The 24847-nt window shown below is 36.5% G+C and overlaps 1 protein-coding gene across 17 annotated transcripts in view; it reads right to left on the minus strand.

Moving 5' to 3' along the window:
- LOC137037084 (erythroid membrane-associated protein-like) overlaps window positions 1–24847 on the minus strand; it is a 129656-nt gene that overhangs the window by 87238 nt on the left and 17571 nt on the right. For 12 of the 17 annotated variants that reach the window (XM_067410864.1, XM_067410863.1, XM_067410854.1 and 9 more), the window contains exons 3-5: window positions 19761–19850; window positions 19567–19638; window positions 15747–15818 (exon numbers count right to left, since the gene is read on the minus strand). In XM_067410864.1, coding sequence (XP_067266965.1) covers window positions 15747–15818; window positions 19567–19638; window positions 19761–19850 — 234 coding nt within the window. Of the gene's footprint in view, window positions 1–1072; window positions 3174–8861; window positions 8889–15746; window positions 15819–19566; window positions 19639–19760; window positions 19851–24847 lie in introns of those variants that run through there. The other 5 variants (XM_067410845.1, XM_067410851.1, XM_067410861.1 and 2 more) reach the window with 3 other exon arrangements.

A 24847-nucleotide genomic window follows, 5' to 3' on the forward strand; every position in this document is an offset into this window, starting at 1 on the left:
GTTTAATATAAATTTGTGTGTACGATTGTAAAATGATTCTGCCAGTGTAAACTTAATAAACATTTACACATATTTGGAAATTGTATAGGCTACACTGCATAAACTAAATGGGCTTGTAATGCATTCATACTGAAATAAATAAGCACAAGTAATATAATGAATTCCAAGGATGAAGAAGTAATCTTAAAAAATATACTCAAATTTAACATTAGATACACTACAACTTCAGGATATTAAATAATGTATTTTTAAAATATACTTTCAGTGCATTGTTACAATGATCATTTTCAGCACACTGTTAAAATATACCTCAATTATATTTTTATAAAGTGCAAATAAATACACTTTTAAAAAATAAACTGAACTTACACTTCAAGTATATTTTTCTAAAATATATTTTTTTAGAAAATATACTAAAGTACAATTATTTTAAAGTGTGTTAAAAGTTGCATTGTGAAAATATGATACTAATATACTTTTTATATATTTAATGATAGTACATTTTTTGTTAGTATATTTGCAGTGTACTATAGAAAAAGGGAATATATTTAAAATACAATAAAGTATACTTTTTTTCACTAGGGACTTTCTGATGCATTTTCTTCATTTTGCAATATATCGTCTGTCACAGAATCGCTGGTGTTGTGATATATCATTATCGTGGGCAAAATATCGTGACAGTATCGACTCAAACAGACTTAAAATTAGTTTTTATCCTAGAGTCATAGCTACATAATTAAATGCTGCAATGTTTTGAATTTAAATGTGTGCAATAACCATTATGTGCAATATGACAAAATAAGTAGAATATTTGTCCTGACTGTCTTGTGACTGTGGATTGTGTTTTATTTCTCTTATCTATTTCTGAGTCTTTATTCGTTTTATTTATTATTTATTAAGATGGAAATGTTTGTTTTATTGGTGTTTCTGTTTTATTATATATCCACTGTTGTGTTTGAGAGAAATGCAGCATTATTATAGTAATGAAATGTAGCATTATTAATTTCATTGTATACAAGTATACAGAGACAATAAAGGTATTCAGTTAAAATCAATTCAGATCAATTGTCTGGTTTATTTTGATGTAAAAAATTGACAGGCAATTTCACTTTTTGAGGTGGTGATAGGAGGAAAAAACAGCATAATTATGCTGTTACAATTATTTGTTACAGTTTTTTTTTTTTGTACAATTGTTTACCAATACATAAAGTACTTTTTCTAAACTCTTAACACAGCAACACATCACACAATTAGCCAAATAGTTAATTTTCTGCCCAAAACCATATTTTGTTATAAAATACTAAAAACCTTTTTCAGCATATACTAACTCTATCAAAACACAGCAAACCTGATTCAAAATTGAGTCATTGTCAAAACTCTAGCACAAGTTTTCTATCCAACATGAACATATAGTCAATCAAAGTGCAATGACTGTCAAAATACTAACAGTTGACGGCATTATGAAAACTGCATTACTAGTCATGTTTCAGTTCTACATGCAGAAAATATGAAATCCATAGTTTTTAAAATTCAGTTTCCTTTTACTGCATTAAAAGTATAATGCATGTAAGCCATTCTACATTTTTGGTTGAGTGCTGAATGTGTGCATTCTCAGAAACAGAAGTGAGTCATCTATAGAATGTGCAGTAGAAAAAGAGAAGAAGAAGAAAGTAACAGAATTGCTCAGGGCAGCTACTGGTCAAATGGGTCCTATGCAGAATTTCAGTGTCCCCCTCTGTTGAAATCTCTTTCTGGGGTGGGGTGTGTTGATGTTGCCCACAGACCACGCATTTTGTAAATATGGAATAGTGGTAGTGGAATCGTTGTAGTAAAATCATTGTAGTATAAAGATTTTACTGAAATAAAAACATGAAATTGCTGCCATTGATCAACAACAAATCCAACATACATGGTCTTTGGTTATTATGGAAGCTTTTTTTTCCCACTACAGAATAAAAAAAGCATAAAAGGTAATTGTGACTTTATCAAAGATATTTTTTATTTTGCAATTGTGAGTTTACATCTCACAATTCTGACTTTTTTTCCCCTCAGAATTGTGCGATATAAACTCTCTCTGCTCCTCTTTGTTCTTCATGAACAAATCCGATTCAAAGAGTCCTATTTTACTGTGTCCATGTAATGGAAAGAACTTCAACACCTGACTATGCCTCCAACTGAGATAGGAATCTGCCATTTCTAAATATTTCAGTGATCTGCTAATTAAAATGCTTATCAATTGTTTCAGTATTTGTTTTATATTTTTTTTTCTAGTACTTTTCCAGTATGCTGTTGTTGCAGAAGTATAGGTTTTATCCTATATTTAAAGATTGGAACATTGGGTCTTCATTTCTGACTTGCTGTGTTTAAGCATTTGCAAATAAGACGAGAAAGATCCATGATTTTGGTATGGGGTAAGCTTATATGAAAAGAAAATGTAAGCATTTAAGAAACGTGTTAATTGACTGCATTTCGTGTGAAAACGACATGAATTGTGTTAATGGTGTGGCCACAACAGAGGGATGATCTGCTAAATGTGTTTAGAGTTTTGAAAATGTGACTACAGATTGGACAAAAGTATGTTAGCAATTGAAAAATATATTAATCAATCGATTTCATATTATCAATTCATTTATTGTATTTGACAGGTGTGATGATCAGTGGAACTGAGTTTTTACCTTTATCGTTTAGATCTGGGCAAAAATATGGATAGAGTTTCCCAGTGAAAGACTGACCAGTAAAAGAGTAGATATGAGAGCTGGACTCCACATCATAAAAGGAGACCAGACCCTCCTTATAATCCACAAACACACCGACCCGCTGCGGCTTCACGCTCAGAGGCAGAGGGACAGGAGGACCAGAGAGAGCCGCATATTCATTCTCATTCCTCAGCCACACAGTCCAGAATCCATTACTGGGAGTCAGTATGATCTGTCCCTTCCTGTTAATGGATTCTCTGGCCACTCCTAATTCCCATTTAGTCTTTCCCTTCACCTGCACCTCAAAATAAAATTTCCCTGAGGAGAATCCCTCCTTTCCCAGGACACTTACAGTGTAATTAAATCTCTCTGGTTTGTCTGGGAGTTTCTGTCTAATGTCTCCACAACTCACTTGTTTTCCATCATCAGATAGGATGAGATTAGGATGAGCTGTTTCAGGATCCAGAGTCACATCCACTGAGAAAACAGAGAATATGAATCACAACTTCACAAAACAGACATTTTGTTTTTAATATTTATTCCATCCCTGGTGAAAAAAAGTATGCTAGTATACTTGCAGCCAGACTAATTATCAGTATAATTCAAGTGTGTTAATGATTAGTTTATTTGAAGTGTGTTATTTTGAAACAACTAATTTTGTACTAAGTATATTTTAGTTGTTATTAAATTGTATTAAAGCATAACTTTAAGTATATTTAGTGTACTTTTGTGATCTAAATTGAAACAACTTCAAGTATACTTAGTATACTTTAGTCCCTACATGGGCATATACTTAATTACATGCTTGATTAGTGATATTAAAGTGTACTTTATTTGTGTTATAAGTATATTTTATTTGTGTTATAAATATACTTTGTATTATAAGTATATATTTGTGTTATAAGTATACTTTGTGATTTAAGTACATTACAAATGAATTACAAATGTCTTCCAAACACACAAGCAATATACTATGAATATATTATTTTACAGGTAATAGTATACTGTATGCTCAGTACCTTTGGCTTATTCCAAATACTAACAGTTACACACTTTGTAGTCAATAACAATATACTTTATTACTTAGCTGTACTTTGTACAATATATAGTAGTCAACATTTGAAGTGGATCAAAACCCTTCATCAAAGTTGTCCTAAAACATTTTTCTTAGGACAACGTTGATGAACTTGTTGACTACTGTACTTTGAATTACATAATCTCACACAAAAATACAATTTAATGTATTACTTAGGAGACATTTTCCCAATGTTGAACGCATTTGTTTTCAAGGCCATTAAAATAAATAAAATGCATCAACATAATGAAAGGACATATTTCATTAACAAATCCAATGGCTTTTATTTAAACTTCACATGGTTTCAGCAAAACGTACTATGTTTTTCATTAAACACTGATTGAAAAAATATATATATATTGTTGGACCAATGGCCATACTGACCCTCTACACACAAATACAAATGACACATTATATTCCATTTTCAGGTGAGCTGCTCATTATTGTGTCTGATAGCCGCTTACACAGAGCGAGTTGACTGCAGAAACTCGTGAAGAACAGCATCTGTTAACAGAATATTCAGTAGTAAGACAGCATGATCAACTTTTTATTCACGTTTACAATAGTCTGTCTAAATCCTACATTGATCCAATTCTATTTTTGAACAGTAAATGAGGATTAGCAGTAGGGAACTCTATCAGTACTGTGTTGATATTGTTTCCAGTACATAGTCAAGCTTATACTCTATTCGACTCTTTATGAATTAATATTGTACAGAATACGGGTTGATTTAACCAATCATATGAATGGGGCGTTTTGGTGCTGCATACATGTGTCATAAACCACCACACACAAACTCAGGAGATATCAAGCTGAAACCTCATTCTCCGTTTGTCAAAGCAAAACTAAGCATCAACATTTTTTAGTTTGTGAGATTTCATTTAGTGATCAGAAATAACTGGTAGACTACAACTTACCTCCAAATAGCAGGACTTTTTCTCCGGTTCATTCCGGGATCAGCGTAGGCCATTTTATTCCTAGCCGGTTGTCGTCGCCATCAAGGTCAGACTGCAAAGTCACTTGATTGAACTGGTCCGGATTCCAAAGATTGAGCGATGTATTGCGCTTTCAATGTTTTATTAAATAAATAGTACATTGTGATATTGTACTTCACCTGCAAGCCACCTGTGAATGAGCGAAGGGGATTCAGACGTGTACCGTGACGTCAGCAGCTCTGATTTGCTGAAGGCAGTGAGCAACAAAATCTGATTGGTCACAGACCATTTGAATTCCGATAAGACTCAACCACTCAACTAGTGTTGCCAAATTGGGCCACTTGTACACTGTTGCTGCGGGTTGTTTTTCATGTGCGGGTTCAAGTGACCCCAAATAACATGATATTTAGTTCCTGGAATGCAAATTTTACCGGATTTTACCCCCCGGGATGTGATTTTTACCATAATACCTCACCTTCCCCCCCCGAAACACAATTGGGCTTGTTTTAAGTAGCAATTGGGTGGGTTTTGTTGTGAAAACCTGGCAACCCTGCACTCAACTTGTATTTTCTTGCAGGTACTTGCTGCTGGTATGTTGTTTAAAGAATTAGTTCACTTTCAAATGAAAATTAGCCCAAGCTTCCCTAGTGAAAAATTAATATACTTAAATCTATTTGAAACATTTATTTTACGCTAAGTGTACTACAATTGCATTTACATTTGCATGTACTTAATATAAATACCCTGCAATTGTACTTTTAGTGTACTAAATTGGTATACATAAAGTCTGCTAAACTGGAACAAGTATTTTTGTGTTGAGGTCCAACTAAAGATATACTTAAGTATATTTGATTATGCTAAAGTGGAACTATTGTAAGTATACTTTAGTACAAGTATGTATCTTACATTCAAATTATACAGTGATCATACTATCCTTACTAATACTGATATTAAACACATTTTAGGCTTAATATTTAGAAATATGTCTGTGCTTTGTGCAATAAAGAAGAACTGCAAATAAAGTTTCATTAAAATATTTGTCAGTATGTCTGTAAATAGTCTACATTTGAAGCAGATAAAAACCCTTCATCAAAGGTTGTCCTAAAACCTTCTAAGGACAACTTTAAAGAATTTTTTGATCCACTTTAAATACTGATTACTGTATATTAATGGGTTTTTAGTTAGTGTGAAATGAATGTAGGCCTATTTTAAATACATTCTGGTAGGGTTTTTCTTTCTCACACGACTTGAAAATACTAACTGCTGAAGCTAAACCTTGACCCCTATTGGCCTGCCACAACATCCGACTATTGGTTGAGCCACAATGATTGATATGTTTCAAATATGCCATAAAGCCAATGCCATCACACTCACCAACAATTTGTTTTGCATACTTTTGCTAAACAGCCGAACTCGCTGGAGTACACACTATTGGGAACCTGTGTTGCAGATTTTGGCACATTTGCCAGAAGGAAACTTTAGAGTCTAGAAAGTCATTGTAGCTAAAGACACAAGTCTCACCATGCATTTCAAATCCGAGAATGATCAAATTATTTTTAGATGATACATTTTTTGACGAGACTTTCTTTTTGTGCAAACCACAGAAAACATGAGGTATGAACTGAAACATCTAGTTTGTTTCTGCTAACTGGCTCTGAGGGCAGAATTTTCAAACCAAACTTTTGCCTACAGCTCAGAGGTAACCATGAGAAATTTGCAAATAAAATGATTTCATTTGTTACATTTTTACTTCAGTAATTTATTTTTGTTGAATACTAGGTTGACCTGTTATGATTAAATACAATTCAGTGAACAGTATTTGAGTTTTACTTGTTTAATATAAAAAATAGTTTTGGCCTAGATAAAAGTTTACAGGAAATGTGTTTTAAGTTGCAAAAATAATAAGTAAGTTTTATAATTATGACCTTTGCCTTTTTTAATAATTTCCTCACACTTTGAATATCATGTTGGTTGCATACACATACACATAGAATGTAGTTACATAAGTAAATATCTGTGCCACAAATACATGTAGTTATACTATAGTACATACAAATAAATTGTGCTTAAGTATACAATTTTTTCACTAGGGTTTACTCACCCTCAGGCCATCCTGTATATGCATCGCGTCAGTTACGCTTTTCCTTAATTTAAATAGGGAAGGCGTAGGATGTAGCGTAAGCTTTTTGAACTTCAAGAGTTTTATACTTTCTTCGTATGTTGAATACAGAAGGTGGTCTGGCTGAAGCTGGATATTTTACTTCATAACTTGTTAAATATGGATTTGTTTTTTTTTACCCAAATGCATCGTTTCGCTTCAGGAGCTAGCTGGCTGGCTGGCACTTCCTTCAGCTCATACTAGTGACCCCCATTCACTGCCATTATAAAGCTTGGATGCGTCAGGATATTTATTAATATTTCTCTGTTTTCATCAGAAGGAAGAGAGTCATATACACCTAGGATGGCTTGAGGGTGAGCTTGGGCTAATTTTCATTTGAAAGTGAACTAATCATTTAATATAGATTTGTGTGTACAATAACATGATTCTTTTCTGCCAGTGTAAACTTATTAAACATATTTACACATATTTGCACATTGTAAGCTACACTGCATATATTAAAAAAGAGGGTTTTTAATGCATTAGTCAAATTTTAAAACTTTCTGAAAGAAATAAGCACAAGTAATGAAATTAATTCCAAGCATGAAATGAATTATACTCAAATTTAACTTTAAATACACTACAACTTCCAGGAATTAAATAAATTGTATTTTTTAAATATACTTTTAGTGCATTGTTACAATGACTATTTTGAGCATACAGTTTAAAATATACCTAAAATATATTTTAAAGTAATGTTCAAATAAGTACACTTAAAATAAATAAATAAATAAATGAAATAAATAAATAAATACACAGAACATTTCTAAAATGTATTTTTAGAAAATATACTGGATTACAATTATTTTAAAAGTATGTTAAAGGTGCCATCGAATGAAAAACTGAATTTACCTCAGCATAGCTGAATAACAAGAGTTCAGTACATGGAAATGACATACAGTGAGTCTCAAACACCATTGTTTCCTCCTCCTTATATAAATCTCATTTGTTTAAAAGACCTCTGAAGAACAGGTGAATCTCAACATAACACCGACTGTTACGTAACAGTCGGGATCATTAATATGTATGACCCCAATATTTGCATATGCCAGCCCATGATCGAGGCATTACACAAGGGCAGGACGTCTGGATGAGCACAGCTGAATCATCAGACTAGGTAAGCAAGCAAGTACAATAGCGAAAAAAGGCAGATGGAGCGATAATAACTGACATGATCCATGATATCATGATATTTTTAGTGATATTTTTAAATGGTCTTTCTAAATGTTTCGTTAGCATGTTGCTAATGTACTGTTAAATGTGGTTAAAGTTACCATTGTTTATTACTGTATTCACGGAGACAAGAGCCGTCGCTATTTTCATTATTAAACACTTGCAGACTGTATAATGCATAAACAACTTCATTCTTTATAAATCTCTCCAACAGTGTAGCATTAGCCGTTAGCCACGGAGCACAGCCTCAAACTCATTCAGAATCAAATGTAAACATCCAAATAAATACTATACTCACAGGAATCGATGCATGCATGCAGCATGAATGACGAACACTTTGTAAAGATCCATTTTGAGGGTTATATTAGTTGTGTGAACTTTGTTTATGCTGGTTAAGGCAGTCAAGAGCTCGGGGGCGGGGGAGCGCGAGATTTAAAGGGGCCGTGCACTGAATCGGTGCATATATAATTATGGCTCAAAATAGGCAGTAAAAAAAAAACAATCTATGGGGTATTTTGAGCTGAAACTTCACAGACACGTTCAGGGGACACCTTAGACTTATATTACATCTTATTAAAACTGGTTCTAGGGCACCTTTAAAATTTGTATTGTGAAAATAGGTAAAAGCATGATGCGAATATACTTTTTATATATTTAAAGATTTTTGATAGTATATTTGCAATGTACTATTTAAAAGAGAATATATTTGAAATACAATAAAGCATACTTTTTTTCACCAGGGCAGTTTTTAATCATCCTGTATGTCAGTAATGAAGCTGTGAGTATATGAATGTAATCTAGTGTAGTTCAGACACACACTGTACCTGCATACTGCTGTATCCTCTTCAGATCTGTAGAGACACATGACAATAAAACATCATCAGATCCTTGTTTGTGTGGAATTATTGACAAGCTTTAAGGTTATATTTAAGAATTGTGTACAATAGGGCTGACCGATATATCGCATGCGATTGTCAAGCGCATTTAGTCAGTAAAGCCGGTTCCCTGATTACCGCTAAATCGTCATCACCTGCTTTCAAATGGAGCGGCATTTAATAGACAGAGCCGTAGATCACTGACAAGCCACGCAACATATATTGCGTAGCTTGTCAGTGATATGGTCTACGGTTTTATCTGATCGATGTGCAGTGAATGTCCTAGGCCCCTGGGGGCCCTAAGCAAAACTTTACATTCATAAAAACACCAAAATGACCCCCAACCCCTTAGTCTATTATTTCAGAGCAGTTTTCACTGTCAACAAACAACTGAATTGATATGAATGTAATGATCAATTTAGCCTACTACTAATAATAGCCTACTATTCAGAAATTGAATAAAGTAGTCAAATGTAAAAAACAAACAAACAAAAAAAACATTGATTCTTATTAAAGTTATAAATGTTATTCAGTGAAGAGCAGAGAATGACTCATTTTCTATTGTTGTTTGATTAACATTAAATGACAGAAACAGCAGCAGCAGGTCTATTAGGCTGCTGTCATTTTAAGACCAGATGCACAGATCTACTGCCACCTTCACATGCTATTTTTCCTACTTCCCACTTCTGAAGTTGTGATTACGAGCTCATCGCATTTAAATTTTTGAGACTGTCCTCCAAAAAAAAAAACGACCCTATAGGTCGTTTTTCAAGCACCTTATTACGACCTATATTTACGTTTTGAAGTCATGCGCCCTCTAGTGGGCGTAAAAATAATGACAGTGTCGTGTTACGTCTGTCATCATGAAATGACGTATTACTGTCATTACCAATCAAAATGCGTGTTCATTTAAATGCAATATGTGGACTTTTTACACCATTTCGTCTCTTTCCATTTACCAAAACTATTTTTTATTAACAACTACACCCACCCCCATCCGTAAACCTAACCTTAGTGACTTATAGTGCATACACATTTTATGAGCACATGTGTTCCCTGGGATCGAACCCACATCGCATGATCACATGATTGCATATCGTTATTGCAATGCTCTACCAATTGAGCTACACGAAACCTGAAACATGATGCAGATAAAAGGGAACAATGCATTAAAATGAAAGTGTCCTGTTGTCGAAAGGGGCGCAATTTTAGCAAACGCTCCTATGAGTCATATTTCATGAATTAAAATGAAAGTGTCCTGTTGTCGATAGGGGCGCCACTTTAGTAAACGCTCCTATGGGTCGTATTTCAGGGAAGTGACAAACGACCTATATGGTCGTATTGGTTGGAGAACATGTTGAAATTTTTACTTGTGAGGGCATTTATGTCCAAGTTTTTAATATAGGAAACTGGTATTTATTATTATTTATAATTCTGACAGCACATGAAGGAGGCATAATACACTGAGAAGCATTTAATTACTTTCCCAGCTGATTATGTTCACTGAAGACATAACTGAATGTTTAACCAGATCAACTCTGCCTCAAACACCATATCAGCTTTCTTTAGGTTGTTTTCTTTAAAATTAGACTATTTTTACTTGTCAGCATGCATGGCCAAACGACACTGTAATATGTCTCAGATTTGCAGATCAAAACATGTGATGCAGCCAAAAGCTTTTATTACCCTTAGCTTCAATGATCTTTGTTAGCCGCGATTGTTAATGACATCATCACGCTGTTATGAAATAAATCAATGCAACACAGGTAAAGTATATACAACTGGTTTGCTGGCTGAATGATCATTCAGTTAGGTATTGTACAGGTAAGGAGTCAGGTAAGTGGTCTTCAAGATGAGACCAGACAATGGTGAACTGAAGTGAAAGGAGTTATATGCTGGGTGATGATCGGTGGTGATTGGTGACAGGTGATGGTGATTAGTACTCTGGTGACTGGGAACAAGTGTGGAGTGTAGAGGTCTGGTGCTGTTGATGTTATTAGGCTTGTTTGAGATGAGCAAATTCTGCGCAGAACCGATCACCGGTGATGACCGCGAGATGCATGCCGGTTAGAAATGTGTCCGAGGGTGGGCCGCCTTGCTCTGATGTCATGCCGACGTGTGTCAGAAACCTCTCGCGAATGCGGCGGACGTGTCGGATTCTGCAGTCGGGCGCAGTTGCTCTCCACCGACTGCGCTGACCAAAAGCCATAGCTGTCAACATTGAACACTGAAAATAAGGGAGATTTCCCGGAATCCATCCCCAAAATAAGGGATTTTTTTTACACGATTATTACGTTGGCACGGGGGACAGGGGGTCAGGACCCCCGCAGTTTTGAAAATACAGAAATCGACCCCCGCACTTTTGATAAGGGCTGCTTCAATCAGTCACACTATATCATCTTTTAGCTTAGGATATTTTCTTTCAAATGAGACCATTTTCATTTTCACGTTTCTGTGAGCTTTCGTTCGTAAACAATCAACGGAAATGCGCTCTCGAACGGAGAAACAAGCGATCTCCAAACCATCGATCAAAGCGTGCTAACGTTTTAGGACAGGTCGTTGGTATATAAATCATGCCTGAACGTTAGCGTTTGTCAATCAAGCCAAACCGCCCATTCAGAAACCGAGAAATTTGAAGGCTGATCTCTCAGGTTGACGCGCAAGCTGGCTTGACTGAAGTTTTCGTGAGGATTTATAGTTTATGGCTGTTTTGATTTAGGTAAATACATCTAGAAAGGTAAAAGCATTGATGGCATCTATAAAAGAGATATCTGAAAGCGAAACGAAAGTGATATTACCTCGTCCAGTGAGGAGGACGCACGAGAGGAGAACTGCGCGTTTAATTGCTATGTGTATACTGTAATACTGCATTTACAAAGCTTATCAGTGGCATGCACTTTGATCGTGAAAGTGAAAGTGCCCTTTGCAGTCGCATCGCGGTGCCCCCGTGTTCCCATTTCTCCCGATGTCCATTACAATTTATATACTTCATTTCCCGCGAGCCTTTCAAAAAAACTCCATGAGCACGGAAAGAAGCGTTTGGCGCATGCATACGTGCATCGCCCGTGGTCAAGTGCAAGCCACTTCACAGACACAGTTGCGTAATCTGAGTTAACACAATCAGAGCGTAAAAATACGGGATATTTTACGGAAAATACTAAAACGGGAAGACAGCGGGAAAAGAGCTAAAATACGTGAGAAACCCGGAAAAAACGGGAGGGTTGACAGCTATGCCAAAAGCACGATGGGAAACGGTTTGCTGACGACACAGCTTTATGCTTATTGGTTTAAACAACCGTGATGTATTGATCTGATTTAAAATGTTTGATTTTAAAACTCTAATATGTTTTTATGTGTAAAAATAATGTGTGAATATTCCTAAACTCTCTGACACAGTGCTCTCTATGGGTTATGTGAACGTTGTCATTTATAAAAAAAAATATATATAAAAACATGTCTATAATTAAAGTAAAAATGATTGATACACTCATCTTTCGAATGGAAATAAATAACAAGTACTTTGGGTGTATTGTTCATTATGTTTATTTTCATATAAAAGCAACAGAACTTAAATTACATCCAGTTTATCAGCAACACAGCGCACGAGTGTGAATCCCGCTATATCTGCCTTTGATCCATAGACTGTAAAAAAATATGGACGTATAGTGTCCGTGACGTCACCCATAGAGTTCTGAATAGCAGTTTTGACGCGTAAATGAGGCCGCGGCCATCTTAGCTGCACGTGACCGCACGTCACTCACGGATAACTGAAAATGGGCAAAGAGGCGGGACGAAGTTGGAGCCCATGCGACTTGTTGCTGAAACCACGCCCGCCCTAGCTATCTATCTTAGATACTATCTAAAATATTAGAAAGTAAAGGATTACTGTCAATCTACGGTGATTTTTTTATGATAACGTTATAGATGCTCCAACACCAGTAGGCTAATTAATTTGTGTGGGGTGTGCAAATAACACAAATCAAATGGGATTTCATACCTTTATAATGAAATAGAGATTGCAAGATGAATCCAATCCGTGGCACTTGGGTAATATATATATATATATATATATATGTACCAGATGTATATCTCTCAAATGTTCTCTCAAACTAATGAGCACGTATCCAAAGTATAATTTTTCAAAATAGTGCAGCAGTTTTAGTTATATCCAAGCAGTGCTGTCGGAGTTGTATATCCTCCTGGTATTGTCATTGTAGTAAATCTCAGGAACAAAACTTTTAGCCGATGCCACGACGATCCAACAACGTGTGTTCCGCATGCGAGCACGTACACAGACTGACATCTGTCTCGAGTATGCAGCAAGCCATATATTGTATAAAATAATACAGAAAAAAACACAAATACGACTGAGATGCCAAATTCAGCGACTGAAATGAGCTGCTGAGGTAACATGACGGCTCACAGACAGCAGCGGCATACCTGTCACTCAAGTGACCACGCCCTTAATTATGCAGAACTTTAAGGCTTAATATAATTTAAACGGATGAGCTATAAAAAAATTCACCCCCCTCAGAGTTGTCATGAAGGGCCAAATCCACAGTATAGACCAAAACCACAATATGAACCAGACTGTAAACATGTTTTTTTCTGCTGTAAACTTGGCTAATTTAACATGATGGTCAATGAGATTCTGCTCACTTCTGCAGCCTGTCCCTAGCGGCCAGTCGATGAATTGCAGTTTAATTCACTTCCGTATTGGCTTCACGAGAAACAGGGGGAGGTTGCCGCTTGCTTTGATCTCGTACGTTCTGATCCACTACGAGAACAGAGAACTGTTCCACTTGCCTGCACTTTTTTCACTCCTCCCCTCACTGCAGCCGCCTACTCTCGGCTGAACTTCAGGCGAGGCTAGGCGCATCTCAAACAAGCATGTTGACTCTTTGACACATGCATTGTGTCCTACGTGAATAAAACTCACGATCGTAGCTCTCTATAGACATGTCGATCAAGCTTCTAGACCATTCAGAGCCCAAGTTCTCCCTTTCTAAAGCTGAGGAGGCGGGGCCACTGAGCACAGTTTGAAGGTGGCACCCTGCAGGACGAGCAGTTGAGTTACAGTTTTAGGCTAGTTAGAGAGATCGGACAGTGTTTTTTCAAATTATTGCGTTGGAACTGGTTGGAACGATTTGTCTTTGCACAATGGCTTCACAAGAGGTGTTTTTTGGTGTGAAGTCAATTTTTGGAGGAGCTTGGTCATCTGAGTGACTGAATCTTGCAGCCACACTAGCTTTGACACGATCAGAAAAAATGTGGGAGAAGATCCTGATTTTGAGTAAGTACACATTTTTTTGTGCATTTCATATCATGTGTTGCATGCATATTTGTATTGTTGCACATATTTGTTCCAAGCGGCAACCTCCAGTTTGTCTCTAGAAGTCAATATGGAAGTAAGAACTGCAATTCATCGACTGGGCGCTAGAGACAGGCTCCAAAAGAGAGCAGAATCTCATTGAGCCCTATGTTAAAGTGCCCAACTTTACAGCAGAAAAAACACATTTATAGCCTGGTAGAAATTGTGGTTTTGGTCTGTATAGCTAGTTTTGCCCTTCATGACAACTGTGAGGGGGGTGAATTGACTTGAATTCCATAACTTTTTGTCGATATGGTCTGAAGATGATCTTTTGTGAAAATCAAAGCAATTTCCTAGGAAGAGTCCGAAAAAGTAGGTTTTTTAGAAATTTCTAAATGGCGGACATATTTTCATGACGGAAATGATGTCATAGGGTTCAGTCAAATCATCTTGAGCCAAGGAACCAGAGGAAAAAGAATTTTGTTTCTAGCCCTTACAGTTTAAACGTTACTAACATAAACATGAGTGAAAATTGACAGTTGATGGCACTAGAAGGATTGATTTAGAGACTCCAAAATTGCTGTGGTTAATGTTGGGACTGACCTCTGTCAGTGTGCCAAATTTCACAACTTTCCCACAAGCAGTTCTATGGGCTGCCAAAGACTCCCAGAGCATAAACGGAAGAAGAAGAATAGAAACGGCAACGATTACAATAGGTGTATCCGTACCTTCAGTGCTTCTCCCCTAAATATGCAATATTCTACAACTATGTTCAAATTTAGAGAGTTTTCTGTAATATTAGACCTTTTTTACCCATTTACTCCAATGAATATGAGTAGGGTGCTCTTTTAAATTCAGGTATTCCCAATTCTTTCAGAAATCAAAAATAGAAATGGCAAAAGTACACTTAGAGACACCAATGCCTCCTTTCAGTTAAATCTCAATAACTTTTGTTTAAAAGGAGATATCAAGTAGATTATTTTTCCCTGTTTACTGCCACCTAGTGGAATCAACAGAAGATCACATCTTCAGGGACTAAATTACAGACTCCCAAATAAAAAAAATAAAAAATCAATAAAAAAAAACTATCAACATCTATTTATCTGTGGTTATCACAAAATTGTGAAAAAAACCCCACCTAAAATACATACAATATTCCACCAGTGTGTTCAAATTTAGAGTATTTTCTGTAAAATTAGACCATTTACATAAATTTACTCCAATGTTTGTGGGTAGGCACTCTTTTAAATTTAGATATGCCTAAACAAAAACAAAAAAAAACAAAAAAAAAATCAAAATATGCTGCAGAGCTGAAGAGTTAAAAAGTCCCCAAGACAGACATTTTGTCATATTTTTGCATGTATTTGTCCGTTTAAACTCTTTCTTCAATCCTGATGAAAATACAATTAAATAATAAAGGAAACACTAGAAGCCATTTAGAAAACTGAAGTCAGAACTGAAGTCTATTGCATTTTAAAAAGCTCAAAATAATTAATGAAAATGTCAAATAAAAGCCAACTCACCATCAAGAAGTTGAAGCTGTTCTTTAACTCTGGTGTAGTTGGTTCTAAGTTCATCTTGTTCTCTTATCATAACTTGAAGAAAATGGGGAAAAATGCAGATAAAGTTACTCACATGGTCAGTTCAGTGAACACTCAACACTGGTAACAAACATGTCTGTGCTCTACTGTTTATGAAACTTGATGCAGCCAAAAGCTTTTATTACCCTTAGCTTCAATGATCTTTGTTAGCTGCGATTGTTAATTACATCATCACGCTGTTATGAAATAAATCAATGCAACACAGGTAAAGTATAAACAACTGGTTTGTTGACTGAATGATCATTCAGTTAGCTATTGTACAGGTAAGTGGTCTTGAAGGACCGATGAGACCAGACAATGGTGAACCGAAGTGAAAGGAGTTATATAGTGCTGGGTGATGATTGGTGGTGATTGGTGACAGGTGATAGTGATTAGTACTCTGGTGACTGGGAACAAGTTGGTGGAGTGTAGAGGTCTGGTGCTGTTGATGTTGTTGACTCTGTGACACATGCATTGTGTCCTACGCAGAGGTGGAAAGTCCAGGGGTCAGAAAGTAAAAGTCCTGCCATATTTTTTTTCCACCCACTGAAGCGGTGTTAAAGTTAATGAGATAATTAAGTGATTAATTGAGTGATGATTGAGCATTATTGAAGACACCTGATGATAACAAGCAGAATCACCAAAGGAGAAAATCACAATTTTTAAGACACCATCACAGAGGTCATGGTTTGCTTTAGTTGGGCTTTTGACCCTTCACTTTTTACTATTAGATCTTGTTTGGGCTGCTGTAACTGAGTTATAACAGCCAGACAAGCAAAGAGAATGATAATGATATCATATAATCATTATTTGGTCTGAGTCACTGAACTCAGAGCCCAATCTCTGAGTTAGATTTACATTATTGATTACAGCAGCACTGTGATTCTACAGCAGCACTGTGGTTCTACAGCACAAGATCCAGCTTTCTTCAAAATAATTCAAAGGTTTCATCAAAAGTTGTTCTTAGAAAAAAGGCTCTTATTTAGACACACAGAGATCAAGAATCAGTCTGTGAATCTCAACAATGGTGAGAATAATTAAGCATGTTGCAGTGCATTCTGGGTGCCACCAATCAAAACTCATCCACGGCTCCCATCATGCATTGCTGCATGAATAAATTATGAGCTGAATTGTATTGTTGATCAGAATATGTTGCTTGTCACCGTCGTTGAGATTCACAGGCTGATTCTTGATGTCTGTGTGTGCCTAAAAGATAGACTTTTCTTTTTTTGATCAGAACAACTTTTTAAAAAATTCTTATTTTATTGATAAAGCTGATCTTGTGCTGTAGAATCACAATGCTGCTGTAATCAATAATGTGAATCTAACTCAGAGATTGGGCTCTAGATGAGTTCAGTGATTCAGATCAAATAATGATTATGTGAAAACATAACCAACGTTACCTGACCATCTTTTCTCTTTGCTTGTCTGGCTGTTATAACTCAGTTACAGCAGCCCAAACAAATTCTAATATTAAAAGGTGAAGGGTCAAGAGCCCAACTAAAACAAACCATGACCTCTGTGATGGTGTCTTAAAAATTGTGATTTTCTCCTTTGGTCATTCTGCTTGTTATCATCAGGTGTCTTCAATAATGCTCAATCATCACTCAATTAATCACTTAATTATCTCATTAACTTTAACACCGCTTCAGTGGGTGGAAAAAAATTATGGCAGGACTTTTACTTTCTGACCCCTGGACTTTCCACCTCTGGTTAATGGGAATTTCATGTTTTGTTCTATTATAGCGCCACCAAGAGGCTCAGTCCCACCATTTTTTTTATGTGTCCTCAGAGTGAGCCCATACATATGTGTGTCAATTTTGGTGAAAATATTTCTTTCTGTTTTGGAGTTATAGACATTTATATGTATGAGCACATAAAAAATTACCCATGGACAACTTTGTTTGCATTTTATTGCCATTTATTATCAATATTTTGACATTTGGCTATTAGCATGTAGCCAGTAACCTATGTTTCCTACAAGGTTTTGTCTTGATTGGACTAATGCTTTCAAAGATATTCGCAAAAGTTTTTTAAGCCCGAAATCACAATGTTACACAAACCATAAGGCAAAACCTTGCACGTTTGGTATCGTTGGACTCTGCAAGGATTCAAGTCTAAGAAGGTGACTCGTGAAAATAAGTCAACCATATCCAAAGTTATAAGCATTTGAATATTTGATTTTACCACCAGGTGATGCTGGTCTGAAACTTTGCAGGCTCCTTCAGGGGATTGTGGTGATGACCCTTACCAAGTTTCATAACAATCTGTTCATGCGTTTATAAAATACAAAATTTTAGTACAAAATTCAAAATGTCCAACAGCCAAAATGGCTGATAGAGTAAAATTTCCCTAATAGCCATTTTTCATAACTCCGGACCAGTAGGTGGTGCTGTGCCAAAATGCAGCCTGTAACCTCAGATCATGCTTGTGATGACATGTACCAAGTTTGATCTGAATATGATAAAACATTAAGGAGATACAGCCTCATTTCTAATTTCGCAAGCACTAAATTTCGAAAAAGCTTTGATGAATCGACTTGAATTCCATAACTTTTTGTCGATATGGTCTGAAGATCTTTTGTGAAAATCAAAGCAATGTCCTAGGAGGAGTCCGAAAAAGTAGTTTTTTTTTTATAGAAATTTCTAAATGGCGGACATATTTTCATGACGGAAATGATGTCATAGGGTTCAGTCAAATCATCTTAAGCCAAGGAACTAGAGGAAAAAGAATTTTGTTTCTAGCCCTTACAGTTTAAACGTTACTAACATAAACATGAGTGAAAATTTTAACAATTGATGGCACTAGAAGGATTGATTTAGAGACTCCAAAATTGCTGTGGTTAATGTTGGGACTGACCTCTGTCAGTGTGCCAAATTTCACAACTTTCCCGCAAGCAGTTCTATGGGCTGCCATAGACTCCCAGAGCATAAACGGAAGAAGAAGAATAGAAACGGCAACGATTACAATAGGTGTATCCGTACCTTCAGTGCTTCTCCCCTAAATATGCAATATTCTACCACTGTGTTCAAATTTAGAGAGTTTTCTGTAATATTAGACCTTTTTTACCCATTTACTCCAATGAATATGAGTAGGTGCTCTTTTAAATTCAGGTATTCCCAATTCTTTCAGAAATCAAAAATAGAAATGGCAAAAGTACACTTAGAGACACCAATCCCTCCTTTCAGTTAAATCTCAATAACTTTTGTTTAAAAGGAGATATCAAGTAGATTATTTTTTCCCTGTTTACTGCCACCTAGTGGAATCAACAGAAGATCACATCTTCAGGGACTAAATTACAGACTCCCAAATAATAATAAAAAATCAATAAAAAAAAAACTATCAACATCTGACTATTTATCTGTGTTTATCACAAAATTGTGAAAAAAACCCTAAATAAAATACATACAATATTCCACCAGTGTGTTCAAATTTAGAGTATTTTCTGTAAAATTAGACCATTTACATAAATTTACTCCAATGTATGTGGGTAGGCACTCTTTTAAATTTAGATATGCCTAATCAAAAAAGAAAAAGAAAAAAATCAAAATATGCTGCAGAGCTGAAGAGTTAAAAAGTCCCCAAGACGGACATTTTGTCATATTTGTGCATGTATTTGTCCGTTTAAACTCTTTCTTCAATCCTGATGAAAATACAATTAAATAATAAAGGAAAAACTAGAAGCCATTTAGAAAACTGAAGTCTATGGCATTTTAAAATGCTCAAAATAATTAATGAAAATGTCAAATAAAAGCCAACTCACCATCAAGAAGTTGAAGCTGTTCTTTAACTCTGGTGTAGTTGGTTCTAAGTTCATCTTGTTCTCTTATCATAACTTGAAGAAAATGGGGGAAAATGCAGATAAAGTTACTCACATGGTCAGTTCAGTGAACACTAAACACTGGTAACAAACATGTCTGTGCTCTACTGTTTATGAAACTTGTACTGTTTTCTCACCTGTACTGTTGATCATTTGAGCTGCAAGTTGTTTTGAAACCATTATGTGCTGCTCTTTCAGTGATTCGAAATCGGCATGCTTATTATTATCTGATTAAGACAAAAGCAACAGTGGGAAATATTTTTTTTAGGAAAGTCCATACCATGCACACTTAAGACTAAAATGATCTACAATCAGAGTTTGAATGGAGTTTGCAAAATAACTTCCCTTTCAGTTGGTCACATTTGACTTTGCGTCAGAACTGAACCAACGAATTGGGGGATCGCTTGAGAGACCAATCCACTTCAAGTCTAAATAAACGAAACGAATTGGCATACGATTTTTGCATCTGTTGCTCCACCTCGCAGCGCGAGTATGTAATGAGGAACAGGTGCTTCGCATCTTTGCATTTCGCTTTGGAGCTGAACGGTTCTACTAACCTGCTTCTGCTGAGAATCTACAAAATGAGTCAGTTCTTCTGAAAGCCTCTTCATCTGTGGTGTTCGTGTCATACAGTGCTGTGCAGCGAAGACTGCTGTTCTCTGAGCTAATCCAACAGCTGTTTTCACATCTATCTCACTGTTTTGAGAATGAACACTGCGGGTAGTGTTCCTGCAGGCGGTGCTGCACCTTCAATGAGCTGCGAGCACGCAGTGGACTGCACTACATTCATTCATGCTGGCCGTCACATGCTGTGCCAGTCGTTTCCTTTGGCGCTCTGCCGGATGTCGATCCTCCACTGTGTCCCGAACGCTCGAGGTTGGACAATTGGTTACTTTCCTTCCAGATTTGCATGACGAGGACACAAGATCATTGATGGCACCTTTTTTGGCACATCCCTGGTGGGAAAGACTTACAGAGCCTGTGAGGAAGCTGCCTCTGCCCTGCATGCCATAGTGCTCCTGCAGGTCTATAAGGCCATAGCGCTAAATGAACTGCACAAGGGAAGTTTCAACCCAGGGGTTTTGCAGGAACTGCATGCAGTGAGGGACCTCACCTTAAGAGTGATGAAAGTCACTGTGCGCTCCCTGGCTTAAGCGATGTCCAGCTTAGTGGTCCAGGAACGCCATCTCTGGCTGAACCTGGCAGATATGCATGAGCCCGACAAGGATCGGTACTTCTACGCTAATATCTCTGAGGCCGGCCTTTTTGGCGACGCAGTTGAGAAGTTTGCCCAGCAGTTCTTAGCTGCACAAAAGCAGATGGAGGGTATAAAGCACATCCTGCCCTGGCGATCAGCTGCTGCCTCCACCCAGTCAGCAGCTGAAGCAACTCCGCCTGCTTGTCGCAGATGCAACATATCTTCGGTGCGTAACATCGTTGCCCCTGTCTTATGAGTGGAGAACACAGTCCTACTGGTGAAGGTTGCAATCATGCCGGTCCCTCGAGCCGATATGCAGTCAGGTTTTTACAGCCCTTACTTCACTGTACACAAGAAAGGCGGTGGTTTAAGACAAATCTTGGACCTGCAAGTTTTGAAACGGGCCTTGCACAAGCTTCCGTTCAAATTGTTGATGCAGAAATGCGTTTTCGAATGCATCTTTCCCCAAGATTGGTTTGAAGCGATCAACCTGAAGGACATATACTTTCATGTCTTAATTCTTCCTCGTCACAGAACGTTCCAGAGTCAAGCATATCAGTACATGGTCCTCCCTTCAGGCTGTCTCTGTCGCCTGGTGTCTTTATAAAAGTTGAAGAGGCTGCCATTGTTCTTCGCAGAGAATGTAGCGTTCGCAGGGATGGGCAGTATTTCAGATACATGTATTTAAAATACGTATTTGAAATACAAAATACTATTTTGTATTTTGTATTTTAAAGCCTTTGGAAAAAATCAAATGTAATTTGTATTTAAATACATTTAATATGAGTATTTTTGTATTTTCAAAATACTCAAAATACTTTGAGACAGTCAACCTCTTTATCAGGGTGTTGTTTTCATGCATCAACTAGTTCAGACCAGACACGCCCCGAATAATTTGAAACGATATGCCGAATAATTTGTCAAACACCTCTTATACTATGTCAAACACTCGTCTCGTGAGAAGTTTGTGAATAAATGGATTTCTTCACATAAACTGATTAGGTTGTGGGTCATTTTGACGACACATGTGAAAAAGTTTTTTAGTACACTTCTTAAACCCTAACCAAATAATCAAGTTAAACCCAGTAAACTTGAAATTGTGACTTGAGACATTAGAACATATTGTTTTGTCTCGTGAACTAAACGCAAACATCTTCTATGTAAAATATCTTACTCAGGACAGTACTAAATAAAAAATAACATGCATTTTGTATGATCTCACTTATTTTATTAAAATTATTCACATTATTATTCACCTTAAGTAATAGACTACATTGTAACCTTGTCAGAAGTAAGTATATAAATGGCTGCTATTTTGCACTACATAAGTTTATTTGTAATTACCAGCAAGGAAGCAAGCACTTAAGAAAGAGAGAGAAAGAGAGAATGACAGAGAGAGAATGACAGAGAGTGCAGAAATGAGGTAAGGAATTAAAAGTCAGTAGGCCTATGTAGTTTCTTAATTCACTGTGACTATTTATAATTAGCTTAACAAATTACACATTTTCACATTGGCTTTTAATGATGGTGATAAAACATAATAAAAGTTAAAAATTAGATTTTTTTTTGTAGTTTTTTATTTCCTACAGGGCAGGGTGTGGTGGGAAGAGGTATATAAAATTAAAACGAAAGTTTCTAAGTAGTTGCACACATCTAAATGCTTTTTGGCATTCAGAATAGGCCCAGATAGATTTCAGCCTAATAGGGATACCTGCCCTGAATCTTCAATGTATTTTGTGTATTTTCAAAATACAAAATACTGTATTTGTATTTAAATACATTTTCCCACACAGTATTTTGTATTTGTATTTAAATACATTTTTCCACACAGTATTTTGTATTTGTATTTTAAATACATTTCCATGTATTTACGCCCATCTCTGAGCGTTCGTGTTCTGAAATATCTCGATGACTGGCTAATACTGGCCCAGCAGATCAGGTGTGCGAACACAGGGACATGGTGCTCCATCACATCAGCCAGTTGGAACTTTGGTTCAACCTGGGCAAGAGCAAAATCTCCCCTGTGCATAGGATCTCTTATCTCGGTATGGAGCTGGACTCGGTCAGCCAGACGGTCATATTACTATAAGAAATACATTAGAGGGGAACGTAATCGGCGACAGGTTATGCTAAACAAACAAAGGAAAAAAAACATGAATTATTTTTAACCATGTCAAAGAATTATTTCACCTGTCACCGAATACGTTCCCCTCTATATATATAATGTCAATGGAGACGGTTGGATCGTTCGAAGCTTCAAACGTCATTAATCAATGGATGGGAGACCTCCTGGGAAAACTAGTGAGGCCAGCAGGGGGTGCTCACCCTGTGGTCTGTGTGGGTCCTAACACCCCAGTATAGTGATGGGGACACTATACTGTCAAAAAGCACCGTCCTTCAGATGAGACGTTAAACCGAGGTCCTGACTCTCTGTGGTTGTTAAAAATCCCAGGATGTCATTCGAAAAGAGTAGGGGTGTAACCCCGACATCCTGGCCAAATTTGCCCATTGGCCTCTGTCCATCATGGCCTCCTAATCATCCCCATACACTGATTGGCTTCATCACTTTGTCTCCTCTCCACCAATAAGCTGGTGTGTGGTGGGCGTTCTGGCGCAATATGGCTGCCGTCGCATCATCCAGGTGGATGCTGTACATTGGTGGTGGTTGAGGAGATTCCCCCTTCAATATGTAAAGCACTATATAAATGTAAGGAATTATTATTATTATTATTATTATTATCTGAAAACAGTTTTGTTTAAAAAAAATCATGTTTCTTAATAGTTTTTGTTATCAGTTGTACATTAGGGTTTTATGTTACACCTTCTGTTGTTTAATGAATGTCTATTGCATTATGTAAGTGTTGTGGGTTACCATGATGGTGTTTTGCATTTGCATGAATGACTCTGTGCACCTTCTTTATATTAGTATAAACTTCAACTCATGGAAAAGTTATTTGTGATGAACTCTGATTCTTCATGTGGCTTTCTCTTTTACCACCTACATTATTATGATGGTTGTCAGTATATGTTAAAGGTACACAACATATTTTAGTAGTAGTGTGCATTGTTGAATTTATTGGTTTACGTTCAAATTTTCTTGTTTGTAAATTACAGTTTTATACTGTAAAATGTACAGTTTGTTCTGTAAATGTGTTTACAGTTTTTCTGCATTTTTTACAAAATTATTCTGACAACTACAGCTGCCAAATTATTTTGTAAAAACTATGGAATCTTTTTTTACAGTGTCCCTATTACATAATGCAATTGTGATAAATGTGTAAACGGCTAGGAAAACTTAATTTCCTGTGTTGTGTGTATCAATAATCAAGCAGATATCAGTTTGAGGCTAACTGAAAACATACCAAGTGCATTTGATAATATGACATATTCCAGAGTTTTGTTTGTTGTTTGGACAAATGATACATAAATGTTTGTGAATTGTGTAAAATCAATAATAAAAAGCTGTGATCTTTTTTTTTTTTTTTTTCCTTATTTATTAAAGTTTTGGTTGGATGTATTAACTATTATGAAACTTTTGAGAACTTTGTGCTTAGTTTTGAGAAAATTATTCACATGATTTGCAATTTGTGTGAAATTAATGAAAACGTACAAACTGTTTAGAACAATTACAAAGTGTTCAATCACTGTGTTAACTGTTTTGAGAACAGTGATCCGAGTTTGGAGAAATGTGTAAAATCGATTGAGAAAAACGTCTCGGTTACGTATGTAACCCTCGTTCCCTGAAGGAGGGAACGGAGACGTACGTCAGTAGTGACCGACGAATTGGGATATCGCTAGAGAGCCCCTATCAGCTTCGAGAGAACTAAAACAAGCCAATGGAATTGGCGTGCGATATTTGCATAATGCGCACCTCCCCTAACAGGTGGATATAAAAAGGGGGGCAGATGCAATCGCACTCTGTTTTTCGCTGAGGAGACAACGGGTGTCCGCACTGCAGCGAGGGTACAGAAACTGTGGCGACGGGACGTACGTCTCCGTTCCCTCCTTCAGGGAACGAGGGTTACA

The sequence above is a fragment of the Chanodichthys erythropterus genome, chromosome 15, assembly GCF_024489055.1.
Source record: "Chanodichthys erythropterus isolate Z2021 chromosome 15, ASM2448905v1, whole genome shotgun sequence".
In the NCBI taxonomy this organism is placed as follows: domain Eukaryota; kingdom Metazoa; phylum Chordata; class Actinopteri; order Cypriniformes; family Xenocyprididae; genus Chanodichthys; species Chanodichthys erythropterus.